The sequence below is a fragment of the Papaver somniferum genome, chromosome 2 (genome assembly GCF_003573695.1).
Source record: "Papaver somniferum cultivar HN1 chromosome 2, ASM357369v1, whole genome shotgun sequence".
In the NCBI taxonomy this organism is placed as follows: Eukaryota; Viridiplantae; Streptophyta; class Magnoliopsida; order Ranunculales; family Papaveraceae; genus Papaver; species Papaver somniferum.
In genome coordinates this window covers 215,525,053-215,547,043 of record NC_039359.1, presented here as the reverse complement: position 1 = coordinate 215,547,043, position 21,991 = coordinate 215,525,053, and the positions used below count along the sequence as shown (strand labels likewise).

General features: G+C 36.5%; 2 protein-coding genes and 1 non-coding gene across 3 annotated transcripts; 1 reads left to right on the top strand and 2 right to left on the bottom strand.

The window, feature by feature from the left end:
• The first annotated feature begins 13,533 nt into the window (after window positions 1-13,533).
• TRNAK-UUU lies at window positions 13,534-13,605 on the top strand. The gene has a single exon. It is a non-coding gene; the product is annotated as a tRNA-Lys (tRNA).
• A 391-nt stretch (window positions 13,606-13,996) lies between these two features.
• LOC113350493 (receptor kinase-like protein Xa21) lies at window positions 13,997-15,197 on the bottom strand. The gene is made up of 2 exons (XM_026594638.1): window positions 14,516-15,197; window positions 13,997-14,441 (listed from the first exon to the last, which is right to left on the bottom strand). Exons 1-2 carry the CDS (start codon window positions 15,171-15,173, stop codon window positions 14,035-14,037), a joined length of 1,065 nt encoding a protein of 354 aa, XP_026450423.1. The 5' UTR covers window positions 15,174-15,197; the 3' UTR covers window positions 13,997-14,034.
• Window positions 15,198-15,242: 45 nt separating this feature from the next.
• Window positions 15,243-17,297, bottom strand: LOC113352840 (probable LRR receptor-like serine/threonine-protein kinase At3g47570). The gene has a single exon (XM_026596606.1). It carries the CDS (start codon window positions 17,295-17,297, stop codon window positions 15,243-15,245), a length of 2,055 nt encoding a protein of 684 aa, XP_026452391.1.
• Window positions 17,298-21,991: the final 4,694 nt, after the last annotated feature.

The following is a 21,991-nucleotide window of genomic DNA, read 5'->3' as shown; positions in this document are numbered from 1 at the left end:
TCCGAGCAGTCTTATTTTGCTACAAAATTTTGCGACACAGCGGCAGCAGTCTTATTTTGCTACAGTTATTGCGACATAGCGGCAGCAGTCTTAGAGCAACAGTATCAGTGACACATAATGTGGGTCGTTCTGGTTTGTAACAAATATAATTGTACGGTTTTAATTGTTGTTCCTCCCTTTTCATCCTTGTAAGCACCTTTTTGAGCAATGAAAAATTCCTTTGAGTGTGTTTTCACCATGAGAAGCTAAACCCCACCACCGGGACAATGGAGGAAGCAACTTTTCATGATTGTGGTAAATGAATTAATTGTTTTATTGACTTTTTGTATAGATTTAATTGCTTTATGATTTCTATTAATTACTTGTTATTTTGTTAGATGCCGCATGCTTAGTTTCAATTACTTCAGATGCATCATGCTTTTAACTTACAAATAATATTTTACGAAATCAATTTTTGGCAAAGTAGAGTCACAACTTATTTTGTTTGAGCTATGGTTTCTAGAAGTAATGACTGAACCACAAGAATATGAAAATTAATGAAATCCCGAGTCCCGGTCTCTCTTCATCATGTGACAAGTTTTGTATATATATTTTTCCTTATTTTCTTTATTAAGTCTTAAAACAAATTCTCAACAAATCTGAGTGAACGAATCATCTTACTACAACACAATTGAAAATCCCATCAATTTTTGGCACCGCCGACGCAGATTTGTTTATAAATTTGTTTTTAGTTTTTTTTATTTGTTCCTTTTTACGCCTTTTGGTATTTCTTGTCTGCTTTCAGATTTGGGACTGAGCTAAAGAAAAGGGGAGAAAGTGCTGAAAACAAAAGCCAAGCCAAAGAAAAAAAAGAAGGAGGAATCCAAAAGGAGTGAAGAAGAAATTTTTGTATATAGATATTTTATTTTATTTATTTTTTTAGAAACTGTAATTAAGGTTTTTATTTTTGTAATCTTTTATTTTTGGATTTTTTTTTTATTTTCGGACATTGAACTTTGGGACTTTTTTTTTTTAAACCCTACGGAAGGGTAGTTTTAAATATAAACTGTGTGCAGAGAAGGACGGCGATTACGATATCGTCTCGGCCCCTAGGATTCGTACATGACATAGGAGTCGTGGCACGAGTCGACTTTAATGGTTCATCCCCCGTCTGGAACGGGAGGTAAGAATTCTAAACACCCGCGAATCCCTTGTCAGCGGGTTTACTGGATGATTTTGTATGCTTATATGTTAAGGACCTGAAATCGGATTTAATTTTCTAGTAAAGGGAAAGGCCTGGCCAAATCAAGATAAAGACTCGGATTTCATCACTGTTTCCTTCTTGCCCGCCTTAGGAACACGTAACCTACGCGAACCTAAACCTTAAAATTTGGACTAGAACGAGACCGATAGGGTAACGAGCTTAATAGGAAAGTCATTCGAGAAATATTGGTTACTGTTTTAAGCATACTTCGAAGTTCATGATGGTTTCTATGAGTTGAATGCGTGACTGCGCCGCCTTGTAATGCGGTGAGGCCTTGGGTATCAAAGCTCCACGCAGGTTCCCTCGCCTATGTTCAACTTACTTTGACTCGGATTGATTCCATAGGGGTTTGCTTAAATTGTAACGAATTCCCTTTCGAAGGATTAGAAGCTGGTCTAGAAACAATCTAAGTGGAATCATTATGCTTTTTGTTTGCTAGATAAAATAGGCTTGCTGTGGTCGAGTCAGCCTTCTTTGTGTTTGTTTAGAATTCCCTTGCAGTTAGGATGTCGAACTGGTATTATAATAACCAATACAATGAGTATCCGACTGAGCAGCTTAGACATTATCCTTTTTATGACCATAGTGTGAATAGTGATTGGGAACGCGAAACCTTTGAAGGTTATGGTCCATACCATTTTGAGCCCAATTACTATCCACATACCCACAGGTCATACGAGCAAAACAATCCTTATATTTCTCTAGAAGAGTCTCTCAAGAGTTTCAATGAGTCATCACGGAAGTTATTTATGAAAGATACTTATAATATTCTTCTCCCAGAAGAGTCCGTAGAGCGGTCAACTAAGATATCTCTAGAAGAGACCCTCAAGCAATTTACTGAGAATACAAATAGGATTTTGGAAAAACTTGCTCAGGTAGTCTTAATTTCCAGTGCAGTTTTCCCAATACCACCCTCGAAAATAAGGATAGTTTTTATTCACATAATCAAGATGACGAGGTTAGAATTGGTAACACTACTTGTTTTGATAAGGTTCGATCATTTTCATGTTATTATAGTGATGATTATGATGAGGATAGTATTGATGAAGAACATGAAATATGTAGGCATAGTGATCAGGAATTTGTTACTCTGGTTGAGCTTTATAATGATCGTGTTATTTCTAGTACAAATCCAAATAATATTAATAATTATTCACCTATTCAAAAGGATGTGGATTTGACTAGAGATACCACCGTTTTAGAAGATGTAGTTCATGATCCTTTAGCCTGCAGTATGTTGGATAATCCATTATTTGATGTGCCTATCAGTGAATCGGAGGAGGTAACTATGATTAAAACCTTAGTTGATGAGCCTTTATATAAAACTTTCTCTGATAATCCTTTATATGATTGTGATGATGGTTTAGAGGAAAGAGTTTACCCTGAGAATACTGTTTTAGAATCTAGCGATTTAGAAAAACTAGTCTTAGAAGATGATAAACTCATAGAGATGAGTGAGGATGAACCAGACTTAGAAGAAGCAATTGACCATTTTCAGGAATCTGATGACCTAGAAATTAGGGAAGTTGTGACTAGTCTTTCTAGAGACATAGAAAACTCTAAGTTTGGGGGTGATTATCATTCTCCGTGTGCTTTAACTCTTAGAAAGTACACTCCTGTAGGACTTGACATTTATGCCTCAACCATCTTACAAGATTATCTTCATACACGTTTTCCCGAACCTAATGATGTCCAGAAAGAAGCTCAGATGTTAGAAACCCATCCTCTGGTTGATGTGGTTAACCCAGGCTATGATACCAAGATTGACTTTGTTTTCCCACCAAAAACTTTTCTTCCAATTGTGGGAACTTTTGATTTTAAGATGTGTCGGTTATTAAGTTTTGATACTAAACCTAATCACTTTAGGATATTAGGGTCGACACATTTTCTTAAGGAAGACCACCTCTTTCATTGTGGTCAGCTGTGTGAGTTAAATCTAATTGACTTAGAGGATCCCCAATTATTCAGGTTGTTGTTATGTGCTTCTAAGTTCTTAGTTGAGTTTTTCCAGACTCTAATACCTGAACCGGATCTTAGCTTTGAGGAAATCCAACCGATGAAAACCTGTTATCTAGACCCAGTTATAGAACCTGAACCTGAGCCACAACTAGATGTAGTTATCTTATACAAGGGTATGTTCGGTATCTTTCTGGTCTGTTGCAGTTTCCTCTTCTTGTGGGTAATACTTTTTGATCCAGATGACCCACAGTTATTCCGACTACTTTTATATGATTCTATGAGGTGACTAATTCTTTCCGATGTCTGGCTGAAGACTTTAAACTTAGCACTTCTTGGGAGGTAACCCAATATTCTTGCGACACGGTAATATCTTTCCTTATCTCTTTTGCTTGAAGTGGTAACAGTTTCTCCTTATTCATGTTTTTAATTTTATCTTTAGAACATTGAGGACAATGTTAGATTTAAGTTTGGGGGTGGGGAAGAACTTTTTAGTTGCACTTTTGAGACTTATAGCGTCACATGATATCCGGTTAGCTAAGTTTACATACTGTTTCTCACCGAAAAAATAGAAATTGGAATGCTAGGGATAACAACCTTTTGAGACATTAGAGCAAAAGACATTGAGATCCTTGAAATTCAGAAGAGAACTTGTTCCTGGGTAACCGTGATGGACCTAACCATACATGTTGGAAAGGCAAGTAGGTCAGGAAATGCCAGAAAGACAAAGCAACCTCACAATATAGTCTTAGTTACTGGATTATTACGACTCTCTCTCAGTAGAAACTTATCATCATCAACAAGCGGAGCGACATGAAAATATATGAAGAAAGTTGAAGACGTTTAAGGTTTAGAAGTAACAATAGAGAAGAATATTTCAAAAATCAAAGTTGAAGACTTAGTTACAAAAAGTTATAAGAACAAATGATATAATTTGTTGAATTTCATGATACCAAGACATCACAAGTTGCGAAGATCAAAGTTCTAAAGTCCTTCTCTCATGGCCATCTAAACTTTTGTCTTGTTATTTTTGTCTACATAAAAAAAAATGAAAAATGAAAAAAAAAATCATCGTTAAGTTTTGTTCAATAAGGCCATAGGGAAGTAGAAATCTATAAAGAAGTTTCAAGCAAGAAATTAAGGAGAAAAGTTTATTGTCAAGGTTCTACGAGGTTCGAGAGTTTATCATCAACAGTTGAAGCCGAAGAAGACGTTGTTTCTACTGAGAACTATGAGATAGTCGAACAAAGATACATTTGGTTGCTTTGTTAGTCCGCTTTCAATCTGGCACAAGATCTTTCTAGCACTGGTTTAACTCATCACACGTAATTAGTCCAGCTGTGTAGCAGATGTCCCTCTCATCTTTATCTCCCTCCTAATCTTATCCAGCTGTAAAACAGCGGACGCATCTTACAATGTTTATCTAGCTGTGTAGCGGATATCTCTTTTCTTCAGTCAGATTTAGAGCTGACACCTTTAATTTCTCTGGCATTCTAGTTACTTGGAGATAGGTTGAGAATATGTATGTCCTCATATCTCTTTTGATACTTGTGACCAATTAGAAGTCTTGGTTTTGTGGGTACACCTCTGATAAACCCTCCCGAGATTAACTCGGTTTTATTTTTTTATTAGTTTTGCTCGAGGACTAGCAAATAGTAAGTTTGGGGGTATTTGGTAGACACATTTTTGTGACTATTTGTCCTCAATGTTCTGTATTGTTAGTACTCGATTTCGTACTTATTATGGTGTTTTATGTTTTTGTATATGTTTTTGGAAAAATAAGATCTTGTGCCGAAATTGGCTCGAAAAGTGGTGTTTTACACTCCCGGAGAAAAGTACTAAAGGAACCCTCAATTTGGGTAACGGGCACCTCAGTTGGGCACCTGCTATTCACACCCTCAGTTTGGTTAGTGGGAGACCATCTTCAACATTTCAAAAATTCGTTTTGGCGGGAAATTTTATTTTCAACTGTGTAACTTTCGATCGATTCTTGAAGGAGTTCTGAGTAGACTAAATGGCTGAAACTTAATGGGTAGACGTGATATGTCATAACAAAGCTGGTATGGGTGTTTGTTTCGATCAAATTTGGCTGAAAAATCTGTGAGAAGAAAACAGGGCAGCACGTACATGGAATAAGATATTCACGGGATTACAGCGAGTTAGACGTGTGCTGCTCGTGTTTGGAAGAACCTAACCACTATTTGGAGTGTGAAGAAGTTAAATATGGCAATATGGAAGCTTCAGAACGCGTGAAAATCAATATCAGTGATAAAAATGAAAAGAAAATAACCCGAGTAAATGAAGATTATTTGAAGTTAATGGAGGAGATTCAATGTCGCAATCACGTATAAATATGTTCACAAGGTATCATATAAGGGATGGAGAGTTGGGGGACAGAGAGAGAACACAACAGAGACGAAAAATCAGAGTTTCAGAAACCTCCATTGCTGCTGCTGCACCAAGAACACGAAGAACATAAGACCCACTCCGAGCAGTCTTATTTTGCTACAAATTTTGCGACACAGCGGCAGCAGTCTTATTTTGCTACAGTTATTGCGACATAGCGGCAGCAGTCTTAGAGCAACAGTATCATTGACACATAATGTGGGTCGTTCTGGTTTGTAACAAATATAATTGTTACAAACCCGGTTTTAATTGTTGTTCCTCCCTTTTCATCCTTGTAAGCACCTTTTTGAGCAATGAAAAATTCCTTTGAGTGTGTTTTCACCATGAGAAGCTAAACCCCACCACCGGGACAACGGAGGAAGCAACTTTTCATGATTGTGGTAAATGAATTAATTCTTTTATTGACTTTTTGCATAGATTTAATTGCTTTATGATTTCTATTAATTACTTGTTATTTTTTTAGATGCCGCATGCTTAGTTTTAATTACTTCAGACGCGTCATGCTTTTAACTTACAAATAATATTTTACGAAATCTATTTTTGGCAAAGAACTAGAGTCACAACTTCTTTTGTTTGAGCTATATTGTCTAGAAGTAATGACTGAACCACAACTATGAAAAGTAGTGAAATCCCGAGTCCCGGTGTCTCTTCATCCTGTGACAAATTTTGTATATATGTTTCCTTATTTTCTTTATTAAGTCTTAAAAAAAATTCTCAACAAATATGAGCGAACGAATCATCTTACTACAACTCAATTGAAAATCCCATCAGGTTGCAACAACTCTTAGTTGTGGGTGAGATCAGCTAAGGGAATCAAGTGCGCAGTACCCTGCTGGGATCAGAGGCGTAGGAGTACAACTGTACCTTGGATCGGTGGGAGACTGATTGGGGTTCAATTATAATCCAGTCCGAAGTTAGTTTGCAGTAGGCTGGTGTCTGTAGCGGCTTAATACAGTGTGTATTCAATCTGGACTAGGTCCCGGGGGTTTTCTGCATTTGCGGTTTCCTCGTTAAAAAAATTTCTGGTTTCTGTGTTATTTATTTTCCACATTATATTTTAGATAATTGAAATAATACAGGTTGTGCGTTCGTGATCATCAATTGAAAATCCAACCTTTGGTTGATGATTGATATTGATTGATCCTTGGACATTGGTCTTTGGTACCGTCCAAGTATTCCTTGTATTTGATAAAGACTCGCTATTGTTTTTAGCTTGAGTAAAAATCAAATCAAGAGAGAGATATTAACTCCTTGAGATACTTTTATCTAGATTGAGTCTGACTGTCTAGTTGACTCTAGCAAAGTATTTAGGAGTTAGTCCATACAGATTGCTAAGCAAAATATTGGGTGGTATTGTTAGACCCCCGTTTTTTCAACCGAATATGTGCAAAAATGTGAACAATGACAAATTCATGGAAATCTAATCCATGCGCCACACACTATGCTGCAAGACACCTGTACTTCATGGCCCTTTCATAGCCGGGGTTTAGAAATCATTGGACCTATCAACCCAAAATCGTCTAAACAACACGAATACATCATCACTGCCACGGAAGGCTTCACAAAGTGGGTTGAGGCCATACCGCTAAAAGGAACCACTGGAGAGTTGATCTCGTCTTTTATCAAAGAACACATCATATGTCGTTTCGGCATTCCCATGTATATCATCTCCGACAACGGCACACCTTTTGTCAACAGCAACGTGACCAAACTTTTAGAAGCTTTCCGGATCAAGCACAAGGTATCAACCCCTTACTATCCACAAGGGAACAGACAGGCAAATTCTACTAATAAATCACTACTCAGAATCTTAAGCCGAAGCCTCTACGGCAATAAAAGAGCATGGCACGAAGAACTCCCACTTTCCCTAATGGAATACCGAATTGCCAAACGAACATCGACAGGATCCTCGCCATATAGCTTGGTATACGGGGAATATGCCATCATACCCGCTGAAGTGATTATAGCTTCAGCACGAATCCTATCAGTAAGCGGGGTCGACCTGGACAGTCAACGCTTTCGCTCTCTTGACCTGATTGACGAACGACGGGATGTTGCTTAACACAAGAACAAGCAATATCGTGATCGAAAAGCGAGATTCTACAACCAACATGTCAAAGAAAGACATTTAGAAAAAGGGAAACTCGTCCTTGTTGTGGCCCCACATGTCCAAAGAGAAGACAGTGCAGGCAAATTTTCCCCAAATTGGGAGGGACCTTTCCGCATACGCAAAGTCGGAGGTCTGGATACTATAAGCTAGAACATGCCGACGACACCAAAATCAAAGGCAAATGCAACTCCAAAATCAATGGAACCTGGTTGAAGAAATTTTATGCCTAAAAGAAATAAATTTACGCAAGGACAACATCCATCACTATCTTTTATTTTGAATGAAACAATACATTTTCTACTTCTCTAAGTCTTCTTCTACTTCAGCACACTCCAACTTGTCAAAATGAGATTGACGCAACCACATACTCAGCATAAACTCTACACAGAGGGCACTGGGATTGAACCCCAAACATACCCACAACGGGCCTACCCCGCATAATCTAAACTCGTAAAAAGGAATTTACTTTCCTTCATATTCTATACTCAATCACGTACCCATGCAAAGCAACCTCGGACAATACACAATCTTACCAGACTCAACCAGAATTAGGAAACCCTACCTCGGAAATCTTCTTTCCTTCTTTAAAAAAAATGGGAGAAACCCTAGCTACCGAACACACCATTCTTAGATTCACTAGCACACTCTTAAATACGAACAACCCCAACAATCACACACCACCCCACCTCGAAAATATCCGACATCGAAGAAAAAGAGGGAAAAGAAACCCATAAAATATAACTAAAAAAATGAAATTCGAATAACCACATCTACGACATTGACAAACAGAATAACACATGAATAATAAAGTAACAAGTCGTAATTTTACATAGGAAACGAGAAAATAAAACTTGAAACCAAATCATCAACGAAACAAACGAAGCTCCTCCCGCTCCCGCGCCAGAGCAATGACGACTGTGTCCTTACCACGAAGCGCCGAAAGTATCCGGAAGAATGTTATCAAACGTTGCCTTTGGTAATAACGGTAGTACACGAAAAATAGAGGAGGAAACAGGAGACCTTCATCCCGAGCTTCATCCATCAAACGCTCCGAGTTTACTATAAGAGTATCCAAATGAGCATGGCAGGAGATGAGTTGATCAAAAACAATGGGAAGGACCTGAGAAAGGTGTTCAAGACGAACTATTTCCAAAACCAAACGGACATGAGACATCGCAAAAGAAAAAATGGATTAAGATTTAAAAGATAACTAAATACCCCTTTTTATAGAAGGGAAATTAATTACAACCATTAATGAGTCTAACTGCCACTCATTTAAGATACAAGACCTAAAAGAATAAAAGAAAAGCATTAATGAAATGCCTATGACTAAGCTTAACGATGACGGGCAATAGCTTGATCCAGCTCCTCCAAGAAAGCACGAGCCTCATCTAGTGAACGACGCGCCGCTACACACCCGGCATCCATATCCAAGAGAAGCTGATAAGTGCGTGCTAATTCCTCCGAGGAAACCTTTGACTGGATAGCCATTTCATGCGTTCTTGACTGATCCGACCACTCAGCCCAAAGGCGAGCATGGACAGCTCGACGATGAGTCAACAGACATTCCACTTCTTCTCGGACTAACAATAAACGACGGGTTTCCTTTGCAGAATCCCCTCTAATCACTAAACCTGATGATGATCCCAAAAATACTAAATGACCATCCTGGGACGCACTTTTATAACCACAAAGAGCAACAAGGAAGGACACAAGAAGGGAAAGAATTAGAGACAAGACGAGAAAAATGATGATCAAACCGGACCAAGAGACAAGCATTTATACTAAAAAGAAGAGAATTTTCAGGGTAAATAAGAAAGGTCTAGAAGGAGGCGACACGTGGAGAGAGAAGAACTCTGTAACACGAATCCCTAAGAAAAATAAGTAAAAGGCAAAAGGGGACATTACATTGAGAATCTACTCGCCTAAACGTCAGCCAATCGAAGTTGGAATCCGGGGTTATAATTAGCAGGGGGCTCCGCGGAAAAGGGATCCTCAGAAGGTACGAACACGAGATATGACTGATTATCAAGATTACTAGACTCGACAATACAGCCACGAAGCTAATGTAAACACATGATTTTGACCGAGAGCTGAGAACGAGAATGGGGGCTCCGGGTATAAGCCAAATCCGCCATTGAAAGGGCCGGGGTCACTATGAATAATGACGCAATATGAGTGGGTTGCCCCAGAGGTGGGTTGCTCCGAAGATGATGACCGACAGGTGCCTAAATAATCCCAGCTGTAATGGTATATGTGTACGCTAATAATAGAGGACTTACTAGAAAAGGTATTAGGGTACACGTGTACGGTATTTGTATGTCAAGCTTTACCTATAAAAGGAGAGAATCCTCCCAGAGAGAGTCAGAGCTCTCCAGATAATTGTATTGTGTATTGGGATTAGTCTCCTCATAACCCTATAATAATATTTGGGTATTCACAATATCAAGATTCCAAACCTACCTGTACGTGGAAATTCGGCTTGCCTCTTTGTGATAGATATAAAGGGACTCTGGATTAAGGTTACAGACAACATCGATGAGAGGTTAGCAGCTGGATGGACCTATTATCTAGCTATCTAGAGCTGGTAAAGTTGTATCACTCTTTCCTTTGTACTTTATGTCTCTTTTCTAGATGCGAACTTCGTTATTAATCGAGTTCAAAAGTTAATGCGCGGTTTGTTTTTTTTTTGTGGATGATAGCAGAAAGTTAAGTAAGAAGTGACAAAGATTGTCATGACATGTATATTATGAATATTAGGGTTGTATTCAACGTGAGAAATGAGTTACAATACATATATTCTTATATACAAGAAACAGAGATAAACAAGGAAACAAGATATACATGATACGGAAAGAAATAAATAAAGATACACACAAAGATATACATGCCATGTAGAAGAAGATATACATCTAAATGCAGTAACTAGGATTCTACAGTATTTAAAAGGATCACCAGGAAGAGGAGTTTTGATGACAAAGAATGAAGTCTATTCAATTTCTAGCTACTGTATAACAGCATATTCAGATGCTGATTATGCGGGATGTCCAGTTGATCGTAAATCAACAACAGGGTACTGCATATTCTTTGGTGGTAATCTGGTTACATGGAGAAGCAAGAAACAAAATGTTGTTTCTCGATCAAGTGCTGAAGCAGAATACAGAGCCATGGCTTCAACAACTTGTGAGATTGTTTGGCTGCGAGCATTACTTAAAGATTTGGGTTTTCTGTCACCTCAGCCAGCTAAGATGTTTTGTGACAATCAAGCAGCGATACAAATCGCATCAAATCCCACCTTTCATGAGCGTACAAAGCACATAGAAGTGGATTGTCATTTTGTTAGAGAGAAGGTATTGGCCAAAGTAATATGCACTCCCGTCGTTCGTAGTCATCAACAACTGGCAGATGTTTTTACTAAGGGTTTACCTGTCAAGCAATTCAATGGAATTCTATCCAAGTTGGGCTCCATTGATATCTTCGCACCAACTTGAGAGGGAGTGTTGGAACAAAGGAGAATATTTGGTTTCTCTATTTATGATTGGCTCACACTGCAAGAAAATATTCTCTAGATATGTTGCTATCTATACGAATATGTGGCATGTATAGGATATATATATACATGTCTTGTAAAACCTCCATTGATAATAAGAAACCCTAATCATTCTTCTCCCGTGGACGTAGGCTATAGCCGAACCACGTTAAACTGTGTTTCTTTTTTAATCAGTTTTAGTTTACTGCATAACATCTTATGCAGATCCAATATTGACTGCATAACATCTTATGCATACCAACAGAATCATTATCACAAGTTATGTTTAGTTTGTTTTCCAGTGCCTTAGAAATGTAATTATGGTCTTCTCTTTTATGCATCATGATCCAATCAGGTACACACACTTGTTCCAGCAGCCTTAGGCGCGGCGAGATGTCATAGTCCCCATCACTTTCGACTTCAAATTTGTACAAACCCACATCTTTAGATGAGATTATGGATCCCATCGTATGGTAGGGCTTACCGAAAGGGAGAGTGTAATACAAACAACCTCTTTCCAGTCCCAACTTGGCAGCTGAGCAACAAAGGCTGTTTTTTTTGCCAATAAACAGAACATCATCACCTAGATTATTCACCAACTCCCACTTCATTACACTGAAATCCAATCTGGTTACAAATATTGAGATTACTACCGGATTAGTATCATCAAATCCTTTATAATTGAAATGCACTCTTATCATAAATAGGTCATCATGCATGACCTTGCACAAAGTACCTGCGTTCCCTAAAATCGTCCTTTGCTCCTTGGAATGGAACATTCCAGTCCTCACTTACATGGAACTTCTTCATAGAAAGGGATGTATTAACTTGATGTTGTTTTTCAATCTCTAGGAAATCCCCAGTGACACCCATAGCATATAACTTGCCTTTAAAACACTGAACGTACTCAAGCTCAAGCTCGTCTCCGTTATTTTTTTCAGAAAATAATTGGCTTCTCCATTGTTTTTCTCCAGGATGGAAGAATAAGAAGGTGTAACTTTCAAAGTTTGACCGTGGTTGATAAATAACTAAAACTAATGGATCACCATCATTAATACTATCAACATCCTTGTTTCTAGGAGGTTGTGATAAGACACAATCAAGCAAATACTCATGAGGATCACTAGTAATCAGATTGAGTAGACTTGGTAATTGAATTGTCTCTAGTGTCGAAGGGTTCCACAGAAAACAATCCCCATATCTGTTTTCGTCTTTAATATCACATAAGACAATTAACCAACCTTGATGAGAGGGTTTCTGCCAAAAAGTTTTTCCACTCAGGTTCAAAAATATTATATAAAGCATGCTTTAGCTTACGTTCGCCATATGGAATAACAAGCCAAGGTGCTGAATTCGGTAGTTCTAATGCTGCTTCCCTTTCATACGGAATAACAAGCCAAGGTGCTGTTTTTGGTGGTTCTAATGCTGCTGCCCTTTTCTCCATCACACTCATTAAGGAGACACCCTAATTTACCAAGGGGAATTAAGAGAATAAGAAAAGGGTTGTATGTTTGCTGCTTCTGTAAAGATTCAGACCGCATAAGATTGAGATAGATCTATTGTTTTCTCTTTTACGAGTTATATAGGACGTATATTTAATTAATTAAGTTAGGAAACTTAGTTGGTTTAGGAAAGCCACAGCTTGTTTCTGAAGTACAGCAGCTTAGTGACCAAGGTTCTTAGAGTCAAGTTAGGAAAGCCATTGCTTGTTTTTAGGGTCAAGTTAGGAAAGCCATTGCTTGTTTAAACACCACAAGGGTCTAGCAATATCGCGAATTCGCGATGTTTGAGAATGTGGTTCCAACGCCAAGAGGCATCTGACGGAATGTTCATCGTCCAAAAAATTTTGTGCTTGATAAGGTTATTTCTAACCCATATAACCCAAAGACTTTGATCATTATTTATTATGTACTGCATGTGTCTTAGATTAATTTGCAGCTGTCCCATTTATCTCAAATGCCGTATAGAGAGACTTCCTTCCGCGAAAGAAAAGCACAAGTTCCAGACCATATAAACGTACTCGATAACAATAATCTACTCAATTCATAGATATGTTAGTGTTGCTAATAATATATTTCATAGTCTTTCAATTCTAAAGTTAGCAACGTTAAAAAAGTGTCAACAGCTAACTTTAGTCCTCGTCGTAGAATTAAGAAACTTTCATGATGCAGTGCAAAGTTAGGTATGCAAAGCTCACCGGAAGTCAGATCCAAGGTAGACTGTAGAGTCAGGATTGTTATAAGAGGGCCAAATTATAGATATTATCAAAGTACTTCCTCTCACAATTGCGCCGACTTAGCTCAGTGGTAGAGCGCGTGACTTTTAATCCCGTGGTCAAGGGTTCGATCCCCTTAGTCGGCGGGAACAAAACTGAACTTTTTTTTTCTTACCCTCTTTGTGGTCGATCTCCCGGGCCTGGCTGAGTAGTTTTGCAAATTTTCTTTTATTCCAGAAAAGACTTTAGGCTGGGGGAAGTATTTAGGGGGGGTAGATCATATTTTTGTATCAAAAATTTATGTTCTCAAGTAAGTTTGGGGGATCTTCTTTTTGTGGAGTTAGTCACTGCAGCAGAAGGTGCAAAACAAGAAGAAGCTTATGGATGGATATATATATATAAAACTAGGTTTGAAAAGGCTTATTTTTACTACTGTATTCATGAGAACTAGGAATACAACAAGACACTTTAAGATCAACAAAGAAAAAGAACTAAAAAAAAAAAGAATGCAAATATAGATTAATTATTACCAGGAGATGTAGATATATATATGCTTAAATTTAATTTTGTTAAATTTAAGCACCAAGAAACTGATTTTTTACAGCTTGAACTTCCACGGTAACCTCATTCATGCTGCTTCTATCCGAAGGTAACTGGGATGAACATTTAACTCCAATCTGAATTATGGAAGCCATGATTTGTCTCATTGTTTCTCTACTTATGTTTCTTCTTTCGTTCCTCAACATATCGTGATTCATAATTTCAGTATCATTATGGTCTTCTCTTAATTCCAACAGCAAACGTGAATCGATAATCTCCTCAACACGTTCCGACGACATATTCATCTTACAGAAGTTATGAATGTTAAGACCATCCTTAAACATGACATCAGTGGGTCTTTTTCCTGTAAACATCTCTAACAAAAGAATTCCGTAACTATATACGTCACCTTGTGTAGAAACAGCGCTACCCGTTCCATATTCTGCGTACCAAAGTAAAGATTAGACTTCAGTACAATTCATTCTGGTTAAACTACTGCACATTGGAATTTCTTACCAGGAGAAACATAGCCGATGGAGCCTTTTATTGCAATGGAACTTGCATCTTGTTCATTCACGTTCAGCTGTAGAGAATTACTAGATGGATTGGAGATGATAAACTTAGCCAAGCCAAAATCGCCTACATGTGCAATTAAATCATCATCAAGCAGGACATTGCTTGGCTTCAGATCACAATGGACAATGGGTGATGCACAATCATGGTGAAGATAATTCAATGCAGAAGCAACATCGGCAGCAATGCTCAATCTTCTTTGCATGTTCAAATTCTTTAGTTCAAGTTGATCTTCACCTTCAACCGGGTGCAACCAATTTTCTAGACTGCCATTAGCCATGAACTCAAAAACTAGAGCTTTGAAAGGATTACCTTGGAAATCAGTACTTGAACAACAAGTTACGATCTTAAGTAAATTCCTATGCCTAATTTTCCTTAAGGCATCACATTCAGCCATGAAACTCTTAGTTGCACCTCTTTGTTGAAGGTGTATAACCTTAACTGCAACAGGTCTTGATTCATCTCGACGAAGAATTCCCTTGTACACAGAACCAAAACTTCCCACACCAAGCAAATTGGTAGAATCGTTGAATCCATTGGTAGCTTTAAGAAGCTCATTATAAGATACTCCGATAAGCCTATTATCCACGTCCAAAGGCATTGAATGTAATATGGATTTTGACTTTCTTCTCCAATAAAGAGTGAGGAGAAACACAAACAAAGCTAAAAATTAAATCATAGTAACAATGATGATAATTATAACTTTGATAGAAATGGATTTCCTCGGTTTTTTCTTTAATGGGATGGGACAACTCGGCAACTTCAGATCAGGTATACCACCACAAAGCTTACTATTCCCTTCAATTATAAATGTACTTGTGTTCTTAAACACTCCAGTTTTAGGCACCTCTCCTTCAAGATTATTATATGATAAGTCCAATCCACTGAGGTTTAGCTTTTCAAAACCTTTCGGTATCATACCAGACAAGTTGTTATGGGAAAGAACTAAGACTTCAAGACCTTTCAAGGAAGTGATAGCTTGAGGTATATTTCCATGGAAGTAGTTGTTGTCTAAACTTAGATATCTTAAGCTTAAACACTCGCCTATGCTACTTGGAATTTCACCAGATAATGCGTTTTCATTCAAGTACAACACGTCAAGATTTCTCAAGTTACCAACTTCCATTGGAAGTGAACCGGTAAATGAATTATTACTTAAATCGAGAAACCTTGATAAAGAAGGAAGTTGGAGAACTTGTCTGGGTATACTACCATTTAGTCTGTTGGTGTTTAGGTTCAAAACCTGCAAAGATGCACAGTTTCCAAGACTTGATGGTATTAGACCTGTCAGGTTATTCTCATATAATCGGAGGATAATCACCTGTGTTAAGTTACCGAAAGAGGAAGGGATTGAACCAGAGAATTTGTTTTGGTTTAGATTCAGTAGTCTCAAATTTTGAAGTTTCCCGATACCTGCAGGTATACTACCTGTGAACATGTTGGAATACAAAGAAAGTGACGTTAAACTTGTAAGGCTCTGAATGCCTGCCGGAACACTCCCGTATATCAGATTCTCACTGAAATCTAGAATGTCCAAAGTTGTTGTAAAGTTGGCTATAGAGGTAGGTAATGTACCTCCGAAATTATTAGAGATTAGGTACAACTCCCTCAAGTTGGTACAGTTGACTAAAGAATTGATGAAGTTGAGATCATTAGCTTGTCCACTTCCAAGGTTGTTTAATCCTAAAAATAGAACTTCAAGTCTTTTTAAATAACCAAGGTTATAAGGTACTGATCCAACTAGATTATTGTTTTGCAATTCTAACAATTCAAGCCTCGACATATTGGAAAACGAACTTGGAACGGTTCCGGTGAAATTTATATTATTTGCAACCGAAAAATAGTCAAGATTTGGAAGTGTGAAACCAACATCAAAAGGAATACTTCCATGGAGTTGATTCCACATGACTGAAAATACCGAAAGTGATGAAAGATTGTAAAGTGAAGAAGGGACCGTACCTGAAAGCTTATTCATACCAAGCTCAAGTCCTTTTAAGCTTCTTAGTTGGCCTAGAGTGCTTGGAATCATTCCTCCCAAATTGTTAAAACCAATATCAAGAACACTAAGAAATGAAAGGTTACCCAATGAAGATGGAATCTCTCTTGAAAGATTATTATCACTAAGCCTTAATATTACTAGACTAGATAAGTAGCCTAATTCATCTGGAATTTTTCCCACAAGATTATTCCGAGAAATATTAAGATGTATGAGATTCGAACAACGAGAAATATTTTGCGGAATTTCTCCTTCCAAGGAATTATTTGAAAGACCCAGATGTTTCAATCGGAAAAGACGATCGATTTGTTGCGGGATTTCTCCGTTTAAACTGTTGTTGTGGAGGATGAGATATTGAAGAAAGCTAAGGTTTCCTATATAGGGTGAAACAGAACCTTCCAATCTTTGGGATCGAAGATCAATCTTGGTGACTCTACTATGATGACGATGACTGCATGTAACTCCTGTCCACTCACAATGATGAAGAGAATTATTATTGTTGTTCCAAGAACTAAGTGTTCCTAGTGGATCCTGAGTAATTGCATCCTTAAAAGCCAGTAATGCTACTCGATCATTTGATATGCTGTCGTCGATGATAACATGGCAATCAACGTCCATGACAGCCGTGGACATGCACGAGATGATTATGATGATGAGAAGGCTGTTGCACCATACCACACTGAAACTCAGATTCAACTCTTGTAGTAATAATAACTTCATATCCGCCATAGAATACATGTAGAGTTTTTTGGTTTTTGCTTCTTTTTTTTTTCTTCTTTTCAAACAAAGATACTGATGGATTTAGCTAGCATCATATCCCCTTTTAAAGATATGAGCTTGAAAGAAAAATCCGTGTGGGGCAATTTTACCTTTTTCTAAGAGAGGGACAATCATTTATAGCATTTGTATGGTCATGATTAATTTCAATGTGCATTGATTATATTTGAAATTCGAGACTTCCAAATACCAAATGTCAACTATGGTAGGTACGTAACCATAAGAGCATCTCCAATGCTAGGGGTGAAGGTCTTAAAAAGACAAGACACCTAGGATTTAGTATTTTTCTAACCAAGAATTTATCTCCAATGCCAAGGTCAAGGTAAGGTAAAAGCATGACATGGATGCCATCTCATAAAAAAGGGTAAAGGAGAAAGTCATATCTTTACCTTCTCCATGACCCAAGGTCTTTTGACACATAATCAATTCTTTATTCCAAAATTAATTTGTCTCTAAGTTCTAGGGTAGTAATATCTTGGCATTGGAGATGAAATTTGAGGTAGAAAGTATAACTTTCATTTTTTTTAGCCACATAATAATGACTCACAACAAAAAGGTATTAATAGGACCTCCACCTAGGATTACCTTCACCCCTAGCATTGGAGATGCTCTAAAGCGATGAAATTTTAAAGGCGGTCTCTAAATACAAGATTACAAGTCACCATTGGATTAAATGCAACCCCCACTAAGTGCAATACTCTTAAACCTAAAATACAATCTTAATACTCCCTCCGTCACTCAATAGATAAACTAATTCAAAATTTACACAATTCTTAAGTCAAGGAGAAGAGAGAAATGTTTTTTTTTTATTATACCATTAGGATCAAATATTCATAATAAACTTTCTATCACAAAAAAATCAATTTAAATATTTATATTATTAACGAATATAAATATTGCTATCAAATTATACATATTTTTTTATACTAATAATAATCAATTAAATATATAATTTTAGAATATACCTTGTTTAATGATATAGGTCAACTTTTAAATGGACCAAATTTAAAAATAAACAAGACATCTATTATAGGGGGAGGAAGTGCTAGCTAGGAAGTGCTAGCTAAGATCTTTTTAAATATACAATTTAAATTCCAATCAGTGTAGACTCTCCTTTGCGCAATTTTCTTATCCTATTTTTTAATCGATTTTTTTTTTAAAGAAACTTTCGAAACTCTATTTATATTTCAAACCATCAGATATTTTCTTGATGAGCAATTATGTCAAATATTGTACGATTATGCCTAAATCATTAATATTTTTCGTAAACATCACGCCAAATTTATGATGCTTGATGATTATTACCTGTAATTGATCATCGTTTGTTCTATGCCTTTCAGTTTTATTTTAAAAACTAGGTTATTTTTGTTGATGGCAGTTTGGGGACTATCAAAATTTTGATCTCAACTTTTTTGATGATATGGGGTGTCTAAAGTATATGAAAATACTAAACTACCCTCTACATTAATGTTAATAATTCTACAAATATAATACTAAAATTATTTCTATTAACAATCTTTAACCAAAATCTTTAATCAAAGCTATTTTTTTTTCAATTTCTACAAATACTAATAGAAGTAAACATTTTTCAATTTTCCAATGTTGCCATTAGCTTTATTATGATCTTTGTGTAACAAAAATAAAAATCACAAAATGCTGAATTAAACAGTTGTGAGACGGTATATATTATCTCAATTTGAGCAAATACTTTTCAGGAATTAAACAGTAAAAGAAGCACACATAAACGTTAGATAACTTAAACGTTAGATAACTTAACTTCATGGTAATGACGGAGGCTTTAACCAGTCGAGCTCTTGAGGAGTAGACTTTGGCTGGGTTTGGTAATGTTCTTTTTCCAAAAGCACTTTCAAAATCTATATATGTCAATAATTTTTGAAATTAGTGTTTGGTAAAAAAAAATTAAAGTGCTTTTTATCCAAAACACTTCCCAAAATCCTCAGTTTTTAAAAGTTAAGCTTTTGTCCCACTTAAATTTAATGCTTGATTTGTCTTTTTTATCCCTATTTTATTTTATAAATGACAAAAATTACCCTTAAATTTATATACAATCAATTTTTTATATAATTTATTTTATTCTTTAAATAATATTATTTTATTTTATTCTTTAAATAATATTATTTTATTTTATTCTTTAAATAATATTATTTTTTATTTTCAAACTATTTTATATACTCTTTCATTTAATTTTTCAATAATAAAAAAAATGTTAAATAATTACTCAATTTTAGTTCTATTTTTTATTTAATTTTTTTTATATATATCAAAAAGTGGTTAAGTTAATTAATTTTTTTAACAATAATAATAATAGTGACAATTAGTAAATTTAATATCATATATTTATATTTAATGGTAAAAAAAAATTATTTTTAAACTTAATAAAATTGAATAAAACTATTTTCAGGGATATGTCTGTTTTTGTCATTTGCTACAATAACAATGGATGAATCTGATATTTTTACCAAACACACTTTGATTGCTTTTTTAATCAGCTTTAACTTTAATTAATATTTTTCCAAACTTCTAAGTGCTTTTTTCTCACAGCACAACACAACAACGCACAGCAGAAATGTGCTTTTGCAAAAGCCGCAGCAATACCAAACCAAGCCTTTGCCCAATTGGGTTCAATCCATGTGCAGTCTTTTTTTTTTTTTCTTAAACTGAAAAATGAATAAATTGAAAAGTTAAGAATGAACATAGTTTGCATCCTCTTCTAGTTGAGTAATAATCAAGCTAGGGGGATCAGATGACCAAACATTACTTAGCTTTTCTACTTTAGATAGCTTAGACAACATGTCTGCTATTTTATTTTTCTCTTTGGGCACATAAGAACATTCCCAAGAGTTAAAAACTAAAAAACAATTCTTAATAATACGAATCAAGTTGTGTAATCTCCGGCCACAGTTGTTTTTCTCATTGTTCACTGCATCAGCCATCATCTTTGAGTCCAATTCAAATCTAACATTCCGTAGGTTCATCTCCTTAGCCCATATAATCGCCTGCCACAGACCTTGACACTCTGCGTGTTATGGACTATCTGAAACTGCTAAGTGGATGCATTTGCTCCCTTTGTGAGTACCTACAAAATCACGAGCAATTAGTCTTATACCACCACCGTTATTAAGATAAGAACCATCTGAATTAATAGTAATTATTCCTCTGGGAGGAGGAGACCAATGCAAATTATGTTTGTTCTGCCTATGAGGGTTTACAGTTTTCTTCCTACACATGTCAGTAAAATCAGAAAGATACTTCCTGCAGTTTTGAATAATAGTTTCAGGTGACACTGAAACTCCCTTGAAAATGGTATCACATCTGTGAGACCATATGCACCAAGCTACAATAGCTATTCTGCAGATTATATCTTCATTAATTTGTCCAGATTGAAACTGCGTGAAATGACTTATTATCCAGTCTTTGAGAGTGACATCAGAAGGACTTCTTACACCCAACACAGCAAACCAGACCAAGTGAACGATGTGGCATTCCAGAATACAGTGAGAAGTTGTTTCAGTGACTTGCTTGCAGAAAGAACAACTATAATCACCATCTTGAATAACATGCGTTAGTTTATCTCTTGAAGGCAGAACATCCCTCACACATTTCCAGAGAAATAGCTGGACTCTTTGGAATAATGGCAACCTCCACAGCCTCTTAAAAACACTCTTCATAGCATCACTAACTATTTGACCTGCATTTTTCTCTTGAAACATTTTCTTGTAGGCAGATTTGACCGAGAAACCTCCATTTTTCTCCAAGGTCCAAACAAGTTTATCTTCATAGTCTGGAAAAATATTAATATTAAGAATAGCATTTGCAGTCTGGTCTTCAAAAAGTGAGAATAGCAGATCTGAATTCCAACTGCAGTTGTCAGCAGCCATAAGTTGATAAACGTGAGTATAATGGGAAGTATTAATAGCACCTTGTTTAGGAATTGGCGGTTCATGCACTCCATGCACCCAGTTATGCTTCCAGATAAGAATTTTATGGCCATTACCAAGAGACCAAAAACTGAACTTGAGGATGAAGTTTATCTCAGAACTGATGCTAGTCCAAGACCAAGTGGTGTTTTTGCTTTTCTTTATATTAGAAACTTGGCCATCAGGGAAGTATTTTTCCTGTAAAGATTTAGCACATATAGAAGTCTGATCTGTGCTAATACTTGTGCAGTTTCTAAACCAGCCTTGTGTGCACAAAAATTCTTAGCAAAATGCTGACTCCCAAAAGAGTGATAACTACCTGTTTCAAGTGAATAAAATAAAACCCCTTCACCATTCAAACATAATCTAGGGAAATATATTTTGTTCTTCATCCGCCTATTCGGAGCAACTGCTGAGAAACAAGTAATGCCGCTGATGAACAACATATGCTTCCCCAAACTCTCAACTTTAACCCATCGCAATTTAGGAAAATCCAATCTAAAGATTCTAACTGGCCTTTTGAGACCTCCTAGTTTCACTAACAAAAGATCATCTCCACACTCCACCAAAAAACTTGGATATGTGTCATCAAATTGTTGAAGGCCTTTTACTATAATCTCGTGATAATAACCATCATCCTTTAAATCTAACTTTACAAAATCTCCATCATAACCTACAGAATAGAAGTCCCCCATGAAACGAAACTGG